Source organism: Python bivittatus, unplaced genomic scaffold (genome assembly GCF_059951505.1).
Source record: "Python bivittatus isolate LINGU-HERP-01145 unplaced genomic scaffold, Pbiv_v1 ctg000520_np1212, whole genome shotgun sequence".
In the NCBI taxonomy this organism is placed as follows: domain Eukaryota; kingdom Metazoa; phylum Chordata; class Lepidosauria; order Squamata; family Pythonidae; genus Python; species Python bivittatus.
In genome coordinates, this window is record NW_028277080.1 from 2770213 (window position 1) to 2790158 (window position 19946).

The 19946-nt window shown below is 38.7% G+C and overlaps 2 protein-coding genes across 4 annotated transcripts in view; one reads left to right on the plus strand and one right to left on the minus strand.

Annotated features, from left to right (window-relative positions):
- Positions 1-7311, plus strand: part of HGD (homogentisate 1,2-dioxygenase) — a 27163-nt gene extending 19852 nt beyond the window's left edge. Inside the window, exons 10-14 of the mRNA XM_007424167.3 lie at positions 4099-4223; positions 5031-5135; positions 5381-5507; positions 5895-6076; positions 7031-7311. Of these exons, the coding sequence (XP_007424229.1) occupies positions 4099-4223; positions 5031-5135; positions 5381-5507; positions 5895-6076; positions 7031-7156 (665 nt within the window). The 3' untranslated portion in view covers positions 7157-7311. The remainder of the gene's footprint in view (positions 1-4098; positions 4224-5030; positions 5136-5380; positions 5508-5894; positions 6077-7030) is intronic.
- NDUFB4 (NADH:ubiquinone oxidoreductase subunit B4) lies at positions 4493-12432 on the minus strand. Of its 3 annotated transcripts, none has more exons than XR_455950.4 (4): positions 12183-12432; positions 11619-11765; positions 10129-10244; positions 4493-4820 (listed from the first exon to the last, which is right to left on the minus strand). XR_455950.4 is itself a non-coding variant. In XM_007424168.4 (3 exons), the coding sequence occupies exons 1-3, from the start codon at positions 12381-12383 to the stop codon at positions 10182-10184; spliced, it is 411 nt and encodes a 136-aa protein (XP_007424230.1). In that variant the 5' UTR covers positions 12384-12431; the 3' UTR covers positions 10026-10181. The 3 variants fall into 3 exon arrangements, 1 of the variants encoding a protein (XP_007424230.1); XR_015797362.1 differs by lacking the exon at positions 4493-4820 and adding an exon at positions 6784-9181; XM_007424168.4 differs by lacking the exon at positions 4493-4820 and having other exon boundaries at positions 10026-10244; positions 12183-12431.
- Between the last annotated feature and the right edge of the window lie 7514 nt (positions 12433-19946).

A 19946-nucleotide genomic window follows, 5' to 3' on the forward strand; every position in this document is an offset into this window, starting at 1 on the left:
ATACAAATTATAAACTGGGAAGCTAAAACGCATCCCTGCCTTACCCCTCTCTGAATAGTAACTCTCAAAGAGGTATCGGAGTAGAAACATTGAAAGCAAAAAGGCAACATTTTGTCTATCGAGTATCCCCTTCGTTTTCCCCACAGCCTCTCCCTTGGGAATGAAATCAAAGGCTTGAGTGTGATGGAATGGAATTATGAAGGCCAGGCTCAGGGAGATAAGCATTTTCTTAGCTCGCCGATGGAGCGTGGGAACTACAAGAGGATGAGACTGGCACCCCCCTGAGGAATTCACCTGTTGTGGCTGGCTGACTTGGGAGCTGGGGTTTCAGTCTGGGAAGACTGATGTCAGGCCTAGCCCAAGGAACTCCAAGAGACAATGCAAAATCAGTTCAGCTATGTTTATTAGCTACAACCTCTAGCAAGAATCTTCCCAGACTGAAACCCCAGCTCCCAAGTCAGCCAGCTACAACAGTGAATTCCTCAGGGAGGTGCCAGTCTCATCCTCTTGTAGTTCCCACGCTCCATCGGCGAGCTAAGAAAATGCTTGTCTCCCTGAGCCTGGCCTTCATAATTCCATTCCATCACACTGAGAGAGAGAAAGATAGGAAATACCAGCTTACTTTGAATAAAGCCTCTATGACCAGATGAATTGCATTCTAGAGAACTAATGAACTAGTTAATGGGCTGGCTGAACCCTTAATATATTATCCTAGACAAATCCTAGAGAAGTAGTGAAATGCCAAGTGACTAGAGGAGAGAAAATGTCCCTATCTTCAAAAGTAGAGAAGCAAGATCTAGCAGACCACTCAGTCTGGCATCAATACCTAGGAAGATTAGGTATTAGTTTAGATCTGTAAGGACACTGAAAACAATACAGCATGGATCTGTCAAGAACAAATTTTGCTGGATTTATCTTTCATTATTTTCTGATTGGTTAATATCCTTGGTAGATTGTGGGAACACTGTAGACATAGTATATCTTTACGTTAGCAAAGAGCTGATAAAAAAACCCAGCACATGGTGGTTAGCAAGTTACTTAGGTGTGAGCTGGATGTCATTACAATTAAGTGGATAAATAGTTGGCTTGACACCATATTCAAGATGGCTTCTCAACAGTTCCTCATCAAATTGGAGAAATTGAATGGGGTGTCACAAAGATGAATCCTGAGTCCATTATTTTAGTATTTTCATTCATTACTTCACTAAAGTAGTAAAGGGAATGCTATCAAATTTTAAAATGACAAAAATGGATTTATAGCTAATATTTTTGAAAACAGGAATAAAGTTCCTAACAACCTTCATAAAGGTTGGGGTGAGAATAACAGAATGAAATGTGTTGATTGCATAGTGAATATGAGTCAATGTGATATAGCTGCAAAAAATATAAATGCAATTTTAGGCTGTATCAACAGAAGTGTAATTTCCAATTCATGGGAGATAATGCTTCCAGCTTATTCTGTACTGGTCAGACCCCACTTTGAGTACTCTGTCCAGTTCTAGCATGTTTTAACAAGAATTCAAGAAATTAGGACAATTCAGATAAGGGCAAAAGGGATGATCAGGGATTGTGAAAGGAGCTGGGTGTGTTCAGCCTTCAAAAAAATAACCGAGTGTGGATATGATAGTCCTTTTGAAATATGTGAAAACATGTCTTATAGAAGGGCGTTATGCAGAAGAAAAAGACTTTTTTCTTGTTCCAGAGTGGAAGGCATGGAATAATGCATTTAACTTAGATAAAGTCAGATTCTGATTCTGGGTTAAAAAGTATACAGCACTTCTTTTTCATACTCTGGTAATATCTTCATTGGATTATTGCAGTGCACTGTATGTGGGTTTATCTTTGAAAATGGTCTGGAAACTTCAGTTACAGTGGGGCAAAAAAGTATTTAGTCAGCCACCAATTGTGCAAGTTCTCCCACTTAAAAAGATGAGAGAGGCCTGTAATTTTCATCATAGGTATACCTCAACTATGAGAGACAAAATGGGGGAAAAAATCCAGAAAATCACATTGTCTGATTTTTAAAGAATTTATTTGCAAATCATGGTGGAAAATAAGTATTTGGTCACCTACAAACAAGCAAGATGTCTGGCTCTCACAGATCTGTAACTACTTCTTTAAGAGGCTCCTCTGTCCTCCACTCGTTACCTGTAGTAATGGCACCTGTTTGACCTTGTTATCAGTATAAAAGATACCTGTCCACAACCTCAAACAGTCACACTCCAAACTCCACTATGGCCAAGACCAAAGAGCTGTCGAAGGACACCAGAAACAAAATTGTAGACCTGCACCAGGCTGGGAAGACTGAATCTGCAATAGGCAAGCAGCTTGGTGTGAAGAAATCAACTGTGGGAGCAATAATTAGAAAATGGAAGACATACAAGACCACTGATAATCTCCCTCGATCTGGGGCTCCACGCAAGATCTCACCCCGTGGGGACAAAATGATCACAAGAACGGTGAGCAAAAATCCCAGAACCACACGGGGGGACCTAGTGAATGACCTGCAGAGAGCTGGGACCAAAGTAACAAAGGCTACCATCAGTAACACACTATGCTGCCAGGGACTCAAATCCTGCAGTGCCAGACGTGTCCCCCTGCTTAAGCCAGTACATGTCTGGGCCTGTCTGAAGTTTGCTAGAGAGGATTTGGATGATCCAGAAGAGGATTGGGAGAATGTCATATGGTCAGATGAAACCAAAGTAGAACGTTTTGGTCTAAACTCAACTCGTGTTTGGAGGAGAGAGAATGCTGAGTTGCATCCAAAGAACACCATACCTACTGTGAAGCATGGGGGTGGAAACATCATGCTTTGGGGCTGTTTTTCTGCAAAGGGACCAGGACGACTGATCCGTGTAAAGGAAAGAATGAATGGGGCCATGTATCGTGAGATTTTGAGTGAACACCTCCTTCCATCAGCAAGGGCATTGAAGATGAAATGTGCCTGGGTCTTTCAGCATGACAATGATCCCAAACACACCGCCCGGGCAACGAAGGAGTGGCTTCGTAAGAAGCATTTCAAGGTCCTGGAGTGGCCTAGCCAGTCTCCAGATCACAACCCCATGGAAAACCTTTGGAGGGAGTTGAAAGTCCGTGTTGCCCAGTGACAGCCCCAAAACATCACTGCTCTAGAGGAGATCTGCATGGAGGAATGGGCCAAAATACCAGCAACAGTGTGTGAAAACCTTGTGAAGACTTACAGAAAACGTTTGACCTCTGTCATTGCCAATAAAGGATATATAACAAAGTACTGAGATGAACTTTTGATATTGACCAAATACTTATTTTCCACCATGATATGCAAATAAATTCTTTAAAAATCAGACAATGTGATTTTCTGGATTTTTTCCCCCATTTTGTCTCTCATAGTTGAGGTATACCTATGATGAAAATTACAGGCCTCTCTCATCTTTTTAAGTGGGAGAACTTGCACAATTGGTGGCTGACTAAATACTTTTTTGCCCCACTGTAGTTCAAAATAGAGCAGCTAGGCTGTTCATTGGGATTGGCTAATTTGAACGTACTATGCCAGTTTTTCACCATCTATGCTGGCTGCTGTTCTATTTTTGGATCAATTCAAAATGCTGGTTTTGTCCTTTAAAGCCCTACATGGCTTAGAACCAGGGTACCTGAAGGAGTGCCTTTTCCTGTGAGCCCTTACCTAGACCTTAAGATAATCTAATGAAGCTCTCTAACAAGGGGAGAGGTTTTTCTGCAGGGGCACCCTATTTATGGAATGCCCTCTCCTGGGAGGCTTAATTGGTCCCCACACTAAAATCATTTCAGCACCAGGTGAAAATCTGTTTTCCCAGGCTTTTTAACTGGCCATTAAGTGTATTCTAATTCATATTGTTTTAGACTTTAAATGACCACCTTGCAGCTGATTAGTGTATATGATTTTTTAATTTTGTATTTTATTGTTTATGCTTTTATTCAAGTTGTATTTTTTTAGTGTGCTTTATGGTAAACTGCCCAGAGAGCTTTGGCTACTGGGCAGTTTGAAAAATTAAATAAATAGAAATGTGAAGCTGTCAATGATTAGACTAATCTCAAATTTCAAATATACAATTGGTTACAAAGCCTTTATGTCTTTTTTAGGAGCCAATGGCTTAGCTAATCCACGAGACTTCCTTGTGCCAGTTGCCTGGTATGAAGATGGCCAAATAGCTGAGGGTTACACAGTGATCAGCAAATACCAAGGGAAGCTCTTTGAGGCAAAACAGGTTGGAAGTTAAAATTTAGAAAATTAAGAATTGCATTAAAAATTAGCTTTGAAGGGTTGTGATATTAACCTAGCCCACAACTAGGCTTTTCTTCTTTTAAAACAAGTGAATGTACATTCAAATTATTTTTCACTGTTTCCTATTCAACTTTCTTGTATCAAAAATACTATAAAACGAGGATGTGTGCATGCTGCATGGAAATATAGAAAGTGCTTGATGTACCTATATATCATATAAGAAATAGAGGACAAACATGATAGTTGATAGTTGGGTGGCATACAATTTAATAAATTATATTACAATTATTAAAATTAATGTCTTTAAAGATCAGAAAATACAAATGGAACTAAATGGTAATTCTGCATCTCCTAACAAGGCAGGATTATCGTGCAAGAGCTTTCCACATACTGCTTAAGATCCTATCTATGATTATTTAGGCAGAAGTTGTGGAAGCATGGGAGTCAGTGCAATAAGTTCCTGGTTTTCCAGTTTGCTTCTGCTGGTCAGTTACCAATGGATGAGGAGAACAATTGGCAAACAGTGCTTTTAAGGAAAATAGAAATGTTCCACTCCCAAGGTGACAGTTTCTCTGCTATCCTGGAAAAAGAGACATGGGGAAAATACGGTGTTGCTGCTATATTTCATTATCGTTATATTGTAATAGTAATTTACATTATTCATTTATGCTTTATCTATGTTGTTAGCTGTTGGGCTCCCTTAAGGAAATGTAGAATTTTTTTAAAACGGTGGTTTTTGTTATCAGATACTTTCCACATCTTAAGATAGCTGTGTTGTTTAATCTTACAGAACTGCTCTCCCTTCAATGTTGTCGCTTGGCATGGGAATTACACACCATACAAGTACAATCTCAGCAATTTCATGGTCATAAATTCTGTGGCTTTTGATCATGCGGTAAGTTTTTGTTAAGTCTCAACTCTGAGTATCTTGGTTAGTTTTTCTGAATTAAATAAAACAGACTCTAGACTTTGGGAAGCCTCAAAGAAATTACAAGCTTCTGCTTTGTAGTTTACACTGAAATTAAAGAGATTTACAGTTACAACTCTGAAATTGCCTTAAAATAGTTGATTTTTCAGATTAGCACTGCTCTGTTTTAATAATTGTCAATCTCCCACCCACCCACCTTTTTTTTTTTTTAGGATCCTTCCATCTTTACTGTCTTAACTGCCAAATCAACACATCCTGGAGTGGCAGTTGCTGATTTTGTTATATTTCCACCGCGCTGGGCAGTGGCCACCAACACTTTCCGCCCACCTTATTATCACAGTACGTGTGTCATTTTTGCTTTGTGATTTCACATATCTGCAAGAATCAGAAGACACATTTAACAGAATTTTGTCACCAGGCCAAATGTCTGACAGCCCCTTGAAAAGGGCTGCAAATTAAGTGGATGAGAAGTATCTCCTGCAATTCTTGGAAATCTATACTAAAGAGAATGGAGAGAAGGAATAGCCTGTTTATTTATTCTGCAAAACAACACTGAATGGGACTTTGGACAGTTCTAATTCTGTATCACTAAATGCTAAATATCAAATTTGTACAGTAGTTTAGATGTTTCAAACTCATTCCAGTCTTGGGATACTGCAATTTAACTGATCAAATCTCAATAAATTTAAATTAAGCTGATCATTACTTTTTTAAAAAATTCCACAGGGAACTGTATGAGTGAATTTATGGGCTTGATCAAAGGGACTTATGAGGCAAAGGAACTAGGATTTCTACCAGGAGGAGCCACTCTGCACAGCATGATGATACCCCATGGACCAGATGCTGAATGTTTTGAGAAGGCCAGCACAAGCAAGCAGCAGCCTGAGAGAATTGCAGAGGGAACTATGGTAAGTGTTTGGAAATCTAAGAATTTTCACATTAATGTGGAAGCTGGCCACACTGGAAGTGACAGCCTTTCCTTTTCTCAGAAAAGGGTTTTTAAAACAAGAGCTATAGTCGTGTGACTAACTGGAATAGTAAGACGGGGGTGGGGGGGGTGGGAATATAGATAGTGGCAGTGTATATATAACCCTGAAGAGAAGAACTGTGAGTGTGAATGGAGACACAGCTAGTAATGCCTCTCCACTGCTACTCACTGAGTTCAAGCACAAGGAGATTTGCCTATACTCCTCATTTTGTGGTGAGTAGAGGGTAATCCTCCCCTGTAATTTCCTTATTTTTTTTTAAATCATGCTGAGTTGAGGAGACCAAAGGTTTGCTGTCTTTCAAAAGACCCTAAATACATAATTGTAAATAGGGTTTTAATTGTTGATTTTAGTATTTCTGGCTTTAAATCTGATTTTATGTAAACCACTGCTTTTACTGTAAAACACTAAGATACCCTAGTAATTGACTTTATTTAAGAAAATATTTTCCAATATAATTTCAAGCTTTGCTACAAAACTACAAGTCTTTGTAATTCTCATATGAATGCTTATTGTCCACCAAACTCATGGAATAGCCTGTTTCACTGTGCAATAACATTTCCTGCTAAACTCGTTTTGGTTAGATTTGTTCATATACTAAATATTTGGCAATTCAGTTCAATAATTCCTAGTTTTTCTAATGTTTTATTTCATATTAGGATCCAGGCTCTCTCCAAAATTACATAAAATATAACAAGCCAAATGAGAAGATAAAATGAACACCAACATATGACAAAAGCAAAACAGCAATAACATTGCTCAAATCAGTTAAAACAGTGTACAAGTAATAGTCAAAGCAGTATTTTTGTTGATTTCATACAAACCGGATACTGATCTATTCACTCTTGCAATATGTCTTATGTGTTTTTCCAATAGGCCTTCATGTTTGAATCTTCCTTTAGCTTGGCTGTGACCAAATGGGGGCTGAACACCAGCTTAGATAAGAATTACTACAAGTGTTGGGAAGCCCTGAAGATTAATTTTAATGCCAAACATAAATGAAGATGCCAGAAGTATCCACACCCAGGTTCTTCTTTCCCAAGTAGTTCAAGAAAATTATGGGAACAATATCTTAGTCCACTTCATACAAGCATCTGAAAAGATGAATGTCTTGCAACTGAAAAAAATTAAAGCTAATGTGAACTGTTCATGTAAAACTGTTATGAAACTGGGAATATCTGTAAGCCTCCCATCATGTCGTACCCAATGCAAAAAAAAAAAAAAAAGGAACAAAAAATTCCCAAACCCAACACAAAAAAACTTAAGTTTGATTTAACAATATAGATTCACATAGTTGAAGAAGTTCTTTTATAAGGTGACTTCTCAAATACAGAATATGTCATTGAGCTCAAGAATGGGAAATTGCCATTTAGGCAGGGTTGCATAATCTCTGTGGGTTTGAGGGAAATTTATATATATCTTCAGTTTAATTTTCTACAATATATAGCAGACATTTCTTCTGCCTATCTCCTTTGCAAAAAAAAAAAAAATCAGGAAAATAGGTATAATTTACGTTTCTTCAGTAAAGAATGCCATAATGCTCAAGGTTGATTCTCAGGGCTACTAATTCACTTTGTTTGTAGGAAGAAGCAAACAGTATAGGAAGGAAGGATAGAGGGGGAGTAAAAAAGAGAAACAGCATCTTTTTGGTTCTTCTAGGAACACAAACAGCAGCAATGGAAATTTGAGAAAAGGGTGCCATGACCCAAAGTTTGGTCTAGCGATTAAGGCATCAGACTAGAAACCAGGAGACTATGAGTTCTAGTCCCACCTTAGGCATGAAAGCTGGCTGGTGACTTTGGGCCAGTCACTCTCTCTCAGCCCAACTCACCTCACAGGGTTGTTGTTGTCAGGAAAATAGGAGGAAGAAGTATTAGGTATGTTCGCCACCTTGAGTTCTTTATAAAAATAATAAAGGCGCGATTAAATATCTAAAAAAAGTTGCAGGAAAGATGGATTGGAAAGGATCAGGCAAGAAAAAGGGAGAAAGGCAGAGTCTGAAAGGCAGACGCAGACATGGCAGAGAAAAATGCAGTGGGGGAATGTTGCTGGAGAGACATGAGTAACATATGATGCAGCCAATCTAACCTGGAATTCTATATTAATTCAAGGTCAGGATATGTTCCCTAGGTTTCTATTAAGCTTGAGCTGGAATCCTGCTTTTCACAATTATCTGGTGGAACACATAACCTCTTGTTAGAAAGACCAAGGCAAAATAGGCACTGAATAGCTCTTCTTTATTACCCAAAATTATTTTGTAATTTGTTTACTGGAATGCCATTTTTCTATTTTATTTTTATTTTAAACGTATCTGAAGGAGCTTTTTTTGTTGTCCTTAGCATCCTTTGCTAATCTTCAACTGGTTCTGACTGTTAGCTTTCCCAACAGCATCTACAAATCTAGGCCACCTTTATGTACTCTTAATTACTTGCTCCTTTTTATACCCCCTATACATGTCTTTTTTATTCTTTCCAGACCACTAAAATTTGGGAAAAATATTAGGTAGAGGGGATTACAACTTTCCCTGTCAACAAGATAACTCCAAAACAGAATAGGGTCAAGTGTAGGGTGGGGGATGGGAGGAGAAGTAGGTAAAGATCAAGTCTGAAAATGGGCTAGATCAAGACAGGGACTGCAGAGAAAAACATTCCCAAAAATGTTTTCACAGTGCATTCCAGCACTGGACAGTTAACTAGAACTGATGGTGTGAGAAGCAACTTTGAGGTTGGGCAGGAACATCATCTGAGCTGATGGAGACCTAAATGGGTGGACTGGAGATCATTAGAATGTGCTCCAAGACTAATGAAGTGTTACCCAGAATGCGAGAATGAAGTGATCTACTTCTATAAGGGATTGCAAGTGCAACTCAAGTAGAGTTGAGGGGTTGCCTTTCTGATTGCCAATAGAGAAGAGCTAAGTAAACTAGAATAGTTTGTTGTTTAGTGAATAGCAGGAGTCAGTTGAAAGTTGATATGTTTGTTCACACACTGCTAAGCCCTCAGAAGTATTTCCACATGATGGCTTATCCTTTTGGGGGTATATGAATCCAGAATACAGGGAAGCAGATGCAAACAAACAAACAAACAAAAAAAGAAATTGTGTCAATTCATGTTTTTAAAAAAGATTGTATATACACAGACCAAACTCTCTTAACTAGTAGCATGCTTGTCATACATATTAAAGTGGTATTTATAAGGACGGTACATTGCTTCGGACTGAAAGAGAAAAAACATACACATGCGCTCTTCATAGCACATGGGAATGCGAATATAGCCCTTGTCAGAGTTCCTTAAAACAAATGCATTAATGAGTTGGAGGTATATGCCACATTCATGTCTCCATGGACTTAAAAGCACCTTTATGCCTCTGAATCTGAAGCACTGCACAATTGCATTATTTTTACTCAAAATATTCAGCGCAGTGCAGTTATTTGTGAGAATTCCTTCACATTATCTGAACCAAGTTAGAGAAAGTTCAGAATAAGTTAAAAAAGAAACAGCTCTATCAGATAGAAATGTAAAGTTACAGTAACAATGGAAAAATAATGTTTTTTCCATTGTTACTATGAAGAGTAATATAGGTAGGAACTTTTGTGAGAAAGGAATTTCTTTATCAGATGCTTGAAACAAACCAAGAAATTATTCTGGGAACAGTTCAGGGTGAAAATACCCACATCTTATTGAAATAAGAGATGAGAAGACATTATGCTCAGAATGTTTAAATAGTTAAAATTAATTTTCTACAAATTATTCATATGGATATGGAAGATCAATCACATGATGGCTGAATTTAAATGGCATAATTACAGGCCATTATTGGAACTGGGGAGGGGAAATAGAGATAGTTTGCCTTTTCTTTAAAAAATTAAAAATTGTTAGCCATTAATCCAAACAGGATTTATTATAAAGTAATACTCTTGACATGAAAATAAACCATAATTTAATTAATGAGGTTTATTTTGAAAGTAGACTTACAGAGAGGTAATAAAGTCTCTTCAGCAAGATTGTCACACATAGTTGTCAAAGACTTAATAGGCGGTACGGAATGTTTCCTCATATCTGCCTTCATTTTTGAGCTTTTCTTTATAACCCTGCATAGAAACAGGAAAAAAAAAACTCCCAAGGATTAAAGAAATTTTGAAACAGAAACACTCTTCCAAAAACTGAGCAAACTAAGACTGCAATCTGTACTTGGGAGAAAATCCAACTAATAAGGTTAATTTTTGAGTAAGCGTTTTATTTTATTCATTTTATACCACTATTCTGTTTAACGTTACAAGGCAGCTAAACATGTGCAGGAATAAACTAAATGCAGATACTTTAAGCTATGATGATTTTTGACATTTTTCTTAGTTTTTAATATTTACTTTTACATTGTCCAACTGCCTGCAGAATAAATAAGCATGATGACAAATAATATCTTTAAAAATCTGATATAAAATTTTTGATATAAAATGTAAGATTTGATAAAAATCTTATATGAGTAAATAAAATTAGCAAACATTGGATATCATGTCACTGGTCAAGACTAGGAGTACTGAACACTTGATTCTCAGAACTGAATTGAAATAGAATTGAACTCTATTTTAACTCACTCAGAAATTCATTTTATCAATAAGGTTTTACTTAAACAAATTAAATCAACATGCTATATAGTGTACTGCTGCTTCTGTGTTATTTAATTAGTCCTGATTTAATAGTAACACTGACAACTTCCACCAGAAAATGAATCAAAAATCTAGAAAATTGTAAATTTAAGAACTAAAGAAATAAAAATAGCTGCCAATTGTTAAAACTCCAAACGGGCATAAAAATAGTTAACAGCAATATTTACACTATATTCTATGACATTTGGTTTTTACAGGAGAAATAACAAAGGACCTTTCATTGCTTGGTTGCCTACAACTGAAAACACAAGCTTTCAGGTCTCTGGGTTTCACAACACACGCCTAATGACTTTTTCATTTAAATTTAGTCAGATTTATGTCCAAATCAATAGAAAAATATTGGTCTTTTCCATGTTTAGCTCAGTGTAAGGTGAATTAGGATTTTATGAATCAGTGGTAGTGCTGACCCAGGACTTTTCTCAAACACAGCAAGTTCCAATGTCAGTGAAGAGTTTCTTTAATTCTAAATTCAGAAATGAACTGTACCAATTATCAGAGGCACCTAGATTTCAAAGTGCCTCCACAGTTCAGCCCAATGAGATAAGCATCCTCCCATACAGATATTTCCAAGCACAGGAATTTCATAGAAGGGTAGCTATTTGTCTGTCTCTTGGAAGAAAGATAATAACAAATGTCACAGTAAAACAGATAAACTGCATATGCTTCACGTTATTCCCTAGGCTTTAGGGACACTTGAAGCATTTACTGTACAGGCAGGAAGCCACTTCTACCTGCAAAACCAACTACAGTAGATACAGTAGATACATAGAAAGTAATGATATAAAGTTTTAAACTTACCCTACTGGTCGTCAAGACATACCACCAGAAAACAAAGGGTCCTGCTCCCCAGAGGAGACTCAGTAGGGAACTTTTAGGGGTAAAGCGGAAACTAGGATAGACATTGTGCCTCCTGGCATAATCCCAACGAATTACAGCGGGGTCTTCCTAAATCAAAGAGAATGAAGAATCGGCCACTTAGGTAATGCAAGAAAGCAACTATGGGAACAAGCAAGCAAACGGAACTCACCTCAACGCTTTCGCTCATTTCGTGGCTTTTTCTGCACCACGTACTACATGAAAAGGCTCAAAACTCGGCTCTCCTCGACCTCCGGATGGAGCTGGTTGCGAGGCTGAGGGCTGCCACCGCGCTCCCCCCAGCAGAGTGCAACAAGCTCCTCATGGGGGGGGGAGCGGGGGTTCAAAGCAGGCCTCACGCGGCTCTTCTTCGGAGGGCGAAGACTCGGCCCCGTCAGCCTCCGCCTGGCCTGACCGACTGCCCGGCAAGCGGAATGAACTCCCCCGCTTCTGGGAGAAAGCCGCGGCCCGCTCCCCCACCCGGCCCCGGCCCCGGCCCCGACTCACGATGAGCTCCGTCCGTCGAGGGTCATTAAGCCGCAGCATGTACTCGCGCTTGAGGCGGGCGCGGAGGGCGAGCCGCTCGGCTTCCGCGCGGCGTTTCTCGAGGCTCCAGCGGTATTCATTGGGGTCCAGCTGGGGCGGCAACCTCGCCAGAGGCGCCGGGCGGTATTGGGACGCGGAGCGGGAGACAGAGGACACGACCATGGCCGAGGGCAAAACACAGGCTCAGCCTGCTCATCCACGCATGCGCACCCACGGCGCCTTGCGTCCGCCTGCGCCACAGAGGCAAGAAAGGATAGAGAGATACGTGCCTGTTCAGAGAAACGACTATGAAACCTCGAATCCCGCTATACCTACAGTAATAACCGCGAGAGAGGAGTGTTCCTCAAACTGGCAACTTTAGCATGTGTGGACTTCAACTCCAAGAATGCTGGTTGGGGAACTCTGAGAGTTGAAGTCCACACATCTTAAAACTGTCAAGGTTGACCAAGCACTGCATTAGAGACTTATTTCAGATCTATAACTTTTCATTTCAGTAAAAAAGCCAAGCAAGAACAAGACACACTATCAAGAGTGCTGTCTTCCTGGCCAGTTGCTGCAAAGTCTCTTGTCATATAGGACTAGAAGGGCTCCAAATTCCAGGGAACTACATGTGGTTATTCATTCTAAATATTCAGGGCAAGAGGAGGCAGATAGTTCGAGGCTGTACAGATATCATAGATGCTATTTGTGTGTGTGTGTGTGTGTATGTGTATGTATGTATGTGTGTATGTATGTATGTACGTATGTATAGATGTTATAGATGCTTAAGTAATCCAGGCATTGAGTTTGGAATTGCAGTAGCAGGTCAGAAGGGAGGAGCCAAAAGGAGTAGTGATGGGGCAGGCTAGAGTCAAAAGGCCTGGGTATTTGAAGCAATGTTAGGATTCTTGGATGGGGCAACAAGATGGGTGTCAAACATTGTTTCCACCACCCAACAGGCAAGTCACTGTAATCTTATACACCAGGTTGGCAGATAATGATGCTAGTGCTTGTTATTTCCAAGGAACCTGGCTTTGCAATCTCGCATTCCACCAATGCTCTCTGTTGCTGTGCCATCACATGGTGGTGTTACTCTTCTACTGGTCATGGCCAACAGAACTTTCTCAGATTTCATAGTGATGAGAGAAATGGGGCTTATTCAAGCCCCACACCAGGATCAAGTCTCTGGGGTATTCTGTGGCATCTGCTTCCGACCTCTTGACCATTACCTCTTCCTCCACTTTGGACACAAGGCAGCCAGTTTCTAAGAAGAATGAGAAGGGGTGAACTAACAGGAGTTCAGCAAAGGAGATCATGGCAGATGTCTCCAACAATTTTTTCCTGTAAGCGTAAAATATATCATCTGTTAACATGGGAAGCTTGAAAAAAAGAATAAAAGAAAATAAAAACCTTCTTTTATGCAGCAGAAGAATTGTCATTCTGCAAAGGATATGGGCATTAGAAAAAAAGACAGCTGAGTTCACAACTACAGGAGAGTGAATGAACCAGAGCAAACTAATAGGAGAATTTTGCAAGACAGCTGGTGAGACAGGAGGGCTGGAGGGAGGAAAAGGCATCCAAATTGGAGAAGCATGTGGCAATAAACAGTGGATGAATTAGGAGAAAGTTCATAGTATCAGAACTGACCAATTTGAGGCTCTGGACATGGAAAGCAATTGCCAATCAAGATAATTCTATTATCCCATATTCTCCAAAACAATGGAAAAAAACTCCCAACCACACAAGGACCAACAAAACCAAAACTCTCCATTAAGCAGGAGAAAAAGAGGGTAATGGGAAATCCACTATTGTGAGCAACAGAACTAGAGAAACTGGTGGGGGAAATACTACCATAACCCATTGTTTTGACTAACTGCTACCCATGCCAGCTTATTCACATAAACATATCCACATATCATACTGGAATTTTTTGTGATCCTTTGTTTTCAGGATTAGCTGTTCCAGGAAGTCCCCACCACCTTAGGGTCCTTTTCCCATTAACTTCTCCTGCCATGGAATCCTAGTTATCGTTGTTCTAAACTGATTTCTTAAGGTCTAAGAAATTATTAGAAGGCATCTGGTTGCACCTTTGAATAAAATTTGTTAGTCAAAAAAGGTGCTTCCAGACTCTTTCTGAGTTTTCCCCCATAGACTAACATAGCTCTCCTCATTTTTTGCATAAGGATTCTACCACTTCCATTTTGTTTATTGAACTTCTCTCGGATTAGGATCATGTTGATGATAACAAATCCTCTTGTGCCTTCCTACACTCTCTAAAGAAGAAAGACAGGTCAGGAAATTAATGGCAGAATTTATTTCCCAACAAATGTTGGGGTAATTAAAGTTTCCCATTACTAGTACTTCATGTCTCTTTGAAAAGTCTGCAATTTGATACCTTCTTACTTGGGTGGTCAGTAGAAAACAGAGTGGAGCTGCTTTTTTCTAGGGATGCACAAATCTTACAATTCTGGGGCAGAATGCTCTGGGAAAAGAAAGTTGTTTTTCTTCCAGATTACACCAATTACACTGATTTCAACATTCTGGATTGATCTGATTTTCCAAAACTAAATTGGGGCTGGACCATCCCCCAAATGCCACAAAACTCATCCTGCTGTGGAACATTTATTTATGGAATACTACTGGGCCACCCCTAGTATGGCTAGATGAGTGTGGACAAAAAGTTCAGTGTTCCTGAGAATGTACTATCCCCCAAATATAAGCTTTGCACAAAAGTATTTTATTTGATTTTTTTCACGTATTTTAGCCCATATGCTCTTGACATCCCTGCACAGTTCTTTTCTTGTGGGTTTGGGGGATATCTTTTAACATACAATGCATTTTTTCTCCCTTTCTGTTGCTTCTGTTCCTTTTGAACAAGTTGTTTCCTGTTCCTAGGTTTCAGTCACCCCATCAGGTTTCCATTTCACCTAATAAATCAGATCTGACTTCTGGTAGTAACAGTTCAACTCATCATGCTTATTTCCCATACTCTGAATATTAGTATATAGACTAACAGTGCACACAGAATGGTTTCAAACCTGGAGCAAACAAACTAGTTCTGCATAACTAGTTCAGGTCAGCTATGGTTCAGGAGAACCAAAACTCAGAATGCTTCGTCTGTTCTGAATTTCAGACAAAACAAAATGTAGACAGGGCAAGGAGGGGTCATCCCCTCCTCACCTCGGCAATTCCTGGCTTAGCAGCTCCCTGTCTGCCCTTCAATCTTCCTAGTATCTTCACTTCCCTGCCATTATCTCCCTGCATAGCATATTCCACTACTCTACTTGGCCCTGATCTTCCCAGTCTTTTTTTTCTCTTCCTGTCCTCAGCTGCTGCCACTGCTGGTGTCCCAGTATGTGATCTCCTACCTTCCTGTCCGCCTGCTCCCAATGTTCCCAGCATCCTCCCCCTCCCTTGCCTCCACTCATTTACGGTCCCCATTGATGTCCTTGGTCTTTTTGTCACCCATCCCTCCAAACCACTTATGCCTAGATCAGCCATGCATTGATCCATGTTGAATACATCATTTCTTACACTCAGCCTTTGGGACTGTCCATGCTTATTACCCACAGCTTTGTTTTCAGTGGCTCTTGAAAGCTCTGTGCCTTTTAATAGGGATAGCCATAGATAACAGATAAATTCTTGCCTGTTGTTCACTCTCCCTCTCGCTTCCCCCTGCCCTGTTTTGTCTGCTTTTTATCTCATTTTATCAGTTAACTGTTTTGATGTTTGCTGATGTTTAATAAGTAAGCATCAAGCTATATTTTTGCTTGTTAATCTGATGTTGTGTGTGTTTGCTCTGAATTAAATATAGGGGTTGACTGGGAGTGTGCTGGATGCAAGCTAAATTGGAAATTGCTCATACTAATTTTTCAACAATCAATGCTCAGAACCAAACAGCTGCATTTTGTTCTGGGTACAGACCAAAACATCTGAAATGTCTATTTTACAGTATTTGGGCACAGACCAGCAGAAACCACCTCTTCTATGCATAAAATTGTTTATGCATGGAACATTTTGTACATCACTAATACAGACAGTGAAGACCATGAGCAGTCATGAACAGCCACAGTTCTTCCTAATATTTCACTAAACGCTTAGGTGCACCTTGCGTATTCCTGCAGTGTACACATCCTTATCTTCTTCTTACCATTGTGTTTCTGTCTCCAAACCCACATTTCAGTTTAAAGCCTTCCTGATCAAGTTCAATATACTTTGGCTAGACACATTTTTCATAGTTCCATCTTGTGTTAGCAATCCATTAGCTAGGCAACACTGATCATGGTCCCAGAAACTAAATCCCACTTAAAAACATCATTTCCATAGCTAATCATGTGCCTGTAATGCTCTTCTTTTTCTTTTCCATGGTTCTGAAAATTAAATGAGAACTCTATCAGAACTCACATTTCTATCCTGGTAGGGAGTAATCAGCTACTACAACTCTCCTCTTAGAGGTATCTGCATTTATGGCCAATTAAAAAATCTGGAAAAGGAATATCTTAGTGTGCTTTTCACAATGTGGAAGACTTTTTCTATAGTATGGGATGCTACTGAAGCATTTATGAGAGCTTTGTTTATCCCTCTGGCATCAAGTGGAAAGCAAGCCATGAAGAAACAGAAGGACTCAATGCTGAATGATCTGAAATAGAGCATAAACTCAATCCAGTTTCAGATTTAGAACAAAAGATAAAAGCAAACTATTTTTATGGAATCAACTAAATTTACTGGAAGTAAATGAAACCTACAGGAGGTTGAATTTTACCAAGCAAAAATACTTTGAAAAAGGCCACAAGTCAGACAAATTGCTGGCTTATCAATTTCATAAGGAGCTGGATAAAAGTATACTTACTTCTATTTGGGATGAAAGAGATTTTCTACAATTAGAGATGATGCAGCTATTTGTCAATTACTCCAAATTTATGGTAAACAGGAATCTGATCTAAAAAAGATTGAAGAATATCTGAAAGAAGTATTACTCAGAAAATATACAGATCAACAAAAAGAAGTTCTTAACCCATAACAGAAGATAAAACTAAAGAGGCAATTCTTGCTAAGAGAATACATGGTTTTCTGACTGAAGTGAGACATCCAGTCAGACTAGATTTGTCCCAAAGGAGTATATATCAGACACATTTTGAATGTTATTCACAAATTAAAAAAATTAAATAGTGGCTATGATTTTTCTTGATGCAGAAAAAGCCTTTGACAATTTGGAATGGTATTTCATGCTTTTAGTTTTGAAAAAGATGGGTTCTGAGTTAAATTTGCTTACATGGATACAGAGTAAATACAAAGAACAAATAAACCAAAGTAATAGTAAATGGTTCTGCATCACAACAGTGTACTATACTGAAGAGGACAAGACAAAGTAATCTCCTTTCTCCTTTTCATTTTAGTGGCATTAGAATAATTGGGAATCAAAATACATGAAAAAAAAATCCTAGGAATTAAACTTAACAAGGCAAGAACATAACTCAAAATTATTTGCAGACAATATTATACTCATAATTACTCAATTATTTGCAGGTGAATTCCTTTCTACCATTAGATCATAGAATAATAGGGCTGGAAGGGTTCTATGAGGTCTTCTAGTTCAACCCCCTGCCCAGTGCAGCAATCCTCTATTCTGGACAAATGGTTGTCTACTGTTTTCTTGAAAACCTTCAGTGACGGAGCACCCACAGCTGTTCCATTGCTTACTAGCTCTCTCAGTCAGGAAATTCCTCCTTGGTTTAAGTTGGGATCTCTCACTGTAAAACTTCCACCCATTGGTTCTTGGGTGGTTCTTACTCAGCTTTAATTTATCTTTGTTACTGATTATAGTAGACACCAACAGCAAAGAGTAATCTCATTTGAAAGGATAGAGTTTTGAGAGAATCTCTTGAGAGGAATTATTTTTAGGGAATTCCCACCACCCCCAGGCCAGCCCTGCCAACATATATAATACAGGCATATCTTGGAGATAATGCAGGTTCAGTTCCAGATCACTGCAATAAAGTAACACAATTTTTTTTGGTTTCCCAGTGCATATAAAAGTTATGTTTACACTATACTGTAGTCTATTAAGTGTGCAATAGCATTATGTTTAAAAAAACAATATACATACTTCAATTAAAAATACTTTATTGCTAAAAAATGCTAATCTGTTGGAAAAATTGAGTCAGTAGGCTTGCTCAATGCTGGGTTGCCACAAACCTTCAATTTGTAAAAAATGCAATAACTGCAAAATACAATAAAGCGAAGTGTAATAATACAAGGTATGCTTGTATTATTCTACCAATTTTAAGGCCCTCAACCTCCCTAAAAGTATCAAGTATAGTCTTCACCATCAAATGGTTGTCCACTTCTGCTTTCTAGTTTTCCATTTTATAAAATAAAAACAATTGGGCCATAGAATCTGGCAGCAAAGGAACTAATGAACATTGGTACAAGGATGGGGACCCAGGTTCTAAAACAATAACGCAATTAGTCTGGAAGCATGAAAACAGTGCAGTAATTAGTGGAAGTCACTATGAATTTATCAAGTTTTCTCTAATTTCCTTCCTTCCTTCCTTCCTTCCTTCCTTCCTTCCTTCCTTCCTTCCTTCCTTCCTTCCTTCCTTCCTTCCTTCCTTCCTTCCTAGATTGTGGGAGTGCTGCAGATATAGTATATCTTGACTTCAGCAAATCTTTTGGTAAAGCACTACATGATGTTCTGACTGGCAAGCTACTTAAGTTCACTCTGGATGGATGATAATGAGGTGGGCAGGTAGCAAGACTGAAAACTGAGAATGCATATCCATAGTTGTCATCAAATTGAAGTGAGATATCAAGAAAGGTTCTGGTACTCATCAACTTTTTTATTAATGTCTTGAAGAAAGGAAAGTGAAAGAAATCTATCAGATTTGCAGATGATACAAAATGGGGTGTGATAGCTAATATTCTATCTAATGATCATGATAATAGACTTTTTAATTTGAATTTATACACTGAGAAAAACTCAGTTTCTAAATGGTTCTTTGCAGCTCTGTGCTTTTACTGTTTTCATTAATATTTGCCAAGATTCCAGCTTAATTTGTAACAAAAACTATTCAATAATAAAAAAACTATTTCTCAAAATTCTTGGATTTCTAACTGCATAATTATTATATATGGTATTTGGAGAAGATCTATAACATATAGAGATGTATCTGCATAATTTCACCAGGAGCATCTCTGAAGTGTTTGGAGAAGCTGCTCCTGTTGATGTTAACCTAGATGTATTCCTTCCAAACCCACTGTTGACCTGAAAGACTAAGTCCAAACAAGACCCTGACTTGAAAAGCCAGCATAATATTGAACAAGATTTTTACAGCTTTGGTGCAAAGTATGAGATGCATTTTGCAATTTACTTGCTTTTCAAAGCACTAATGCAAATTATAAGCAGAGTACATTCTATCTCAAACTGAATATTAATTACAGTAGTTAGGCATTTTAACCTGAGCTAAAAAGACAAGCTTAGGAGGAGACATGAAGGAGCGGTCAAGAATTAATGACATAATTGGCTCAAATCAGAATATGAAATTAACAGTACTACCCATCCCCTAGTGAAAAAGATTTACAAAAAAGGGGAGTGAGTTGCATTATAATAAGATGATATCATAGTCTTAGTTCCTAGGAGAATTATTTCTCCACCCTTCTCTAACCAGGGAACTAGCTGCTCAATTCATGGGGTTTGGAAATGAACCATTCAAATATGGTAATAAAATAACCAACAACATTGTTTTT

Excerpts from the sequence above, each read along its gene's own strand:
- NDUFB4 (XM_007424168.4), bottom strand. The coding sequence starts at position 12,383 with ATGGTCGTGTCCTCTGTCTCCCGCTCCGCGTCCCAATACCGCCCGGCG. Across the intron at positions 11,766-12,182 it reads CTCGACGGACGGAGCTCATC|GAAGACCCCGCTGTAATTCG; the intron begins GTGAGTCGGGGC and ends TCTTTGATTTAG. Across the intron at positions 10,245-11,618 it reads ATGTCTTGACGACCAGTAGG|GGTTATAAAGAAAAGCTCAA; the intron begins GTAAGTTTAAAA and ends GTTTCTATGCAG.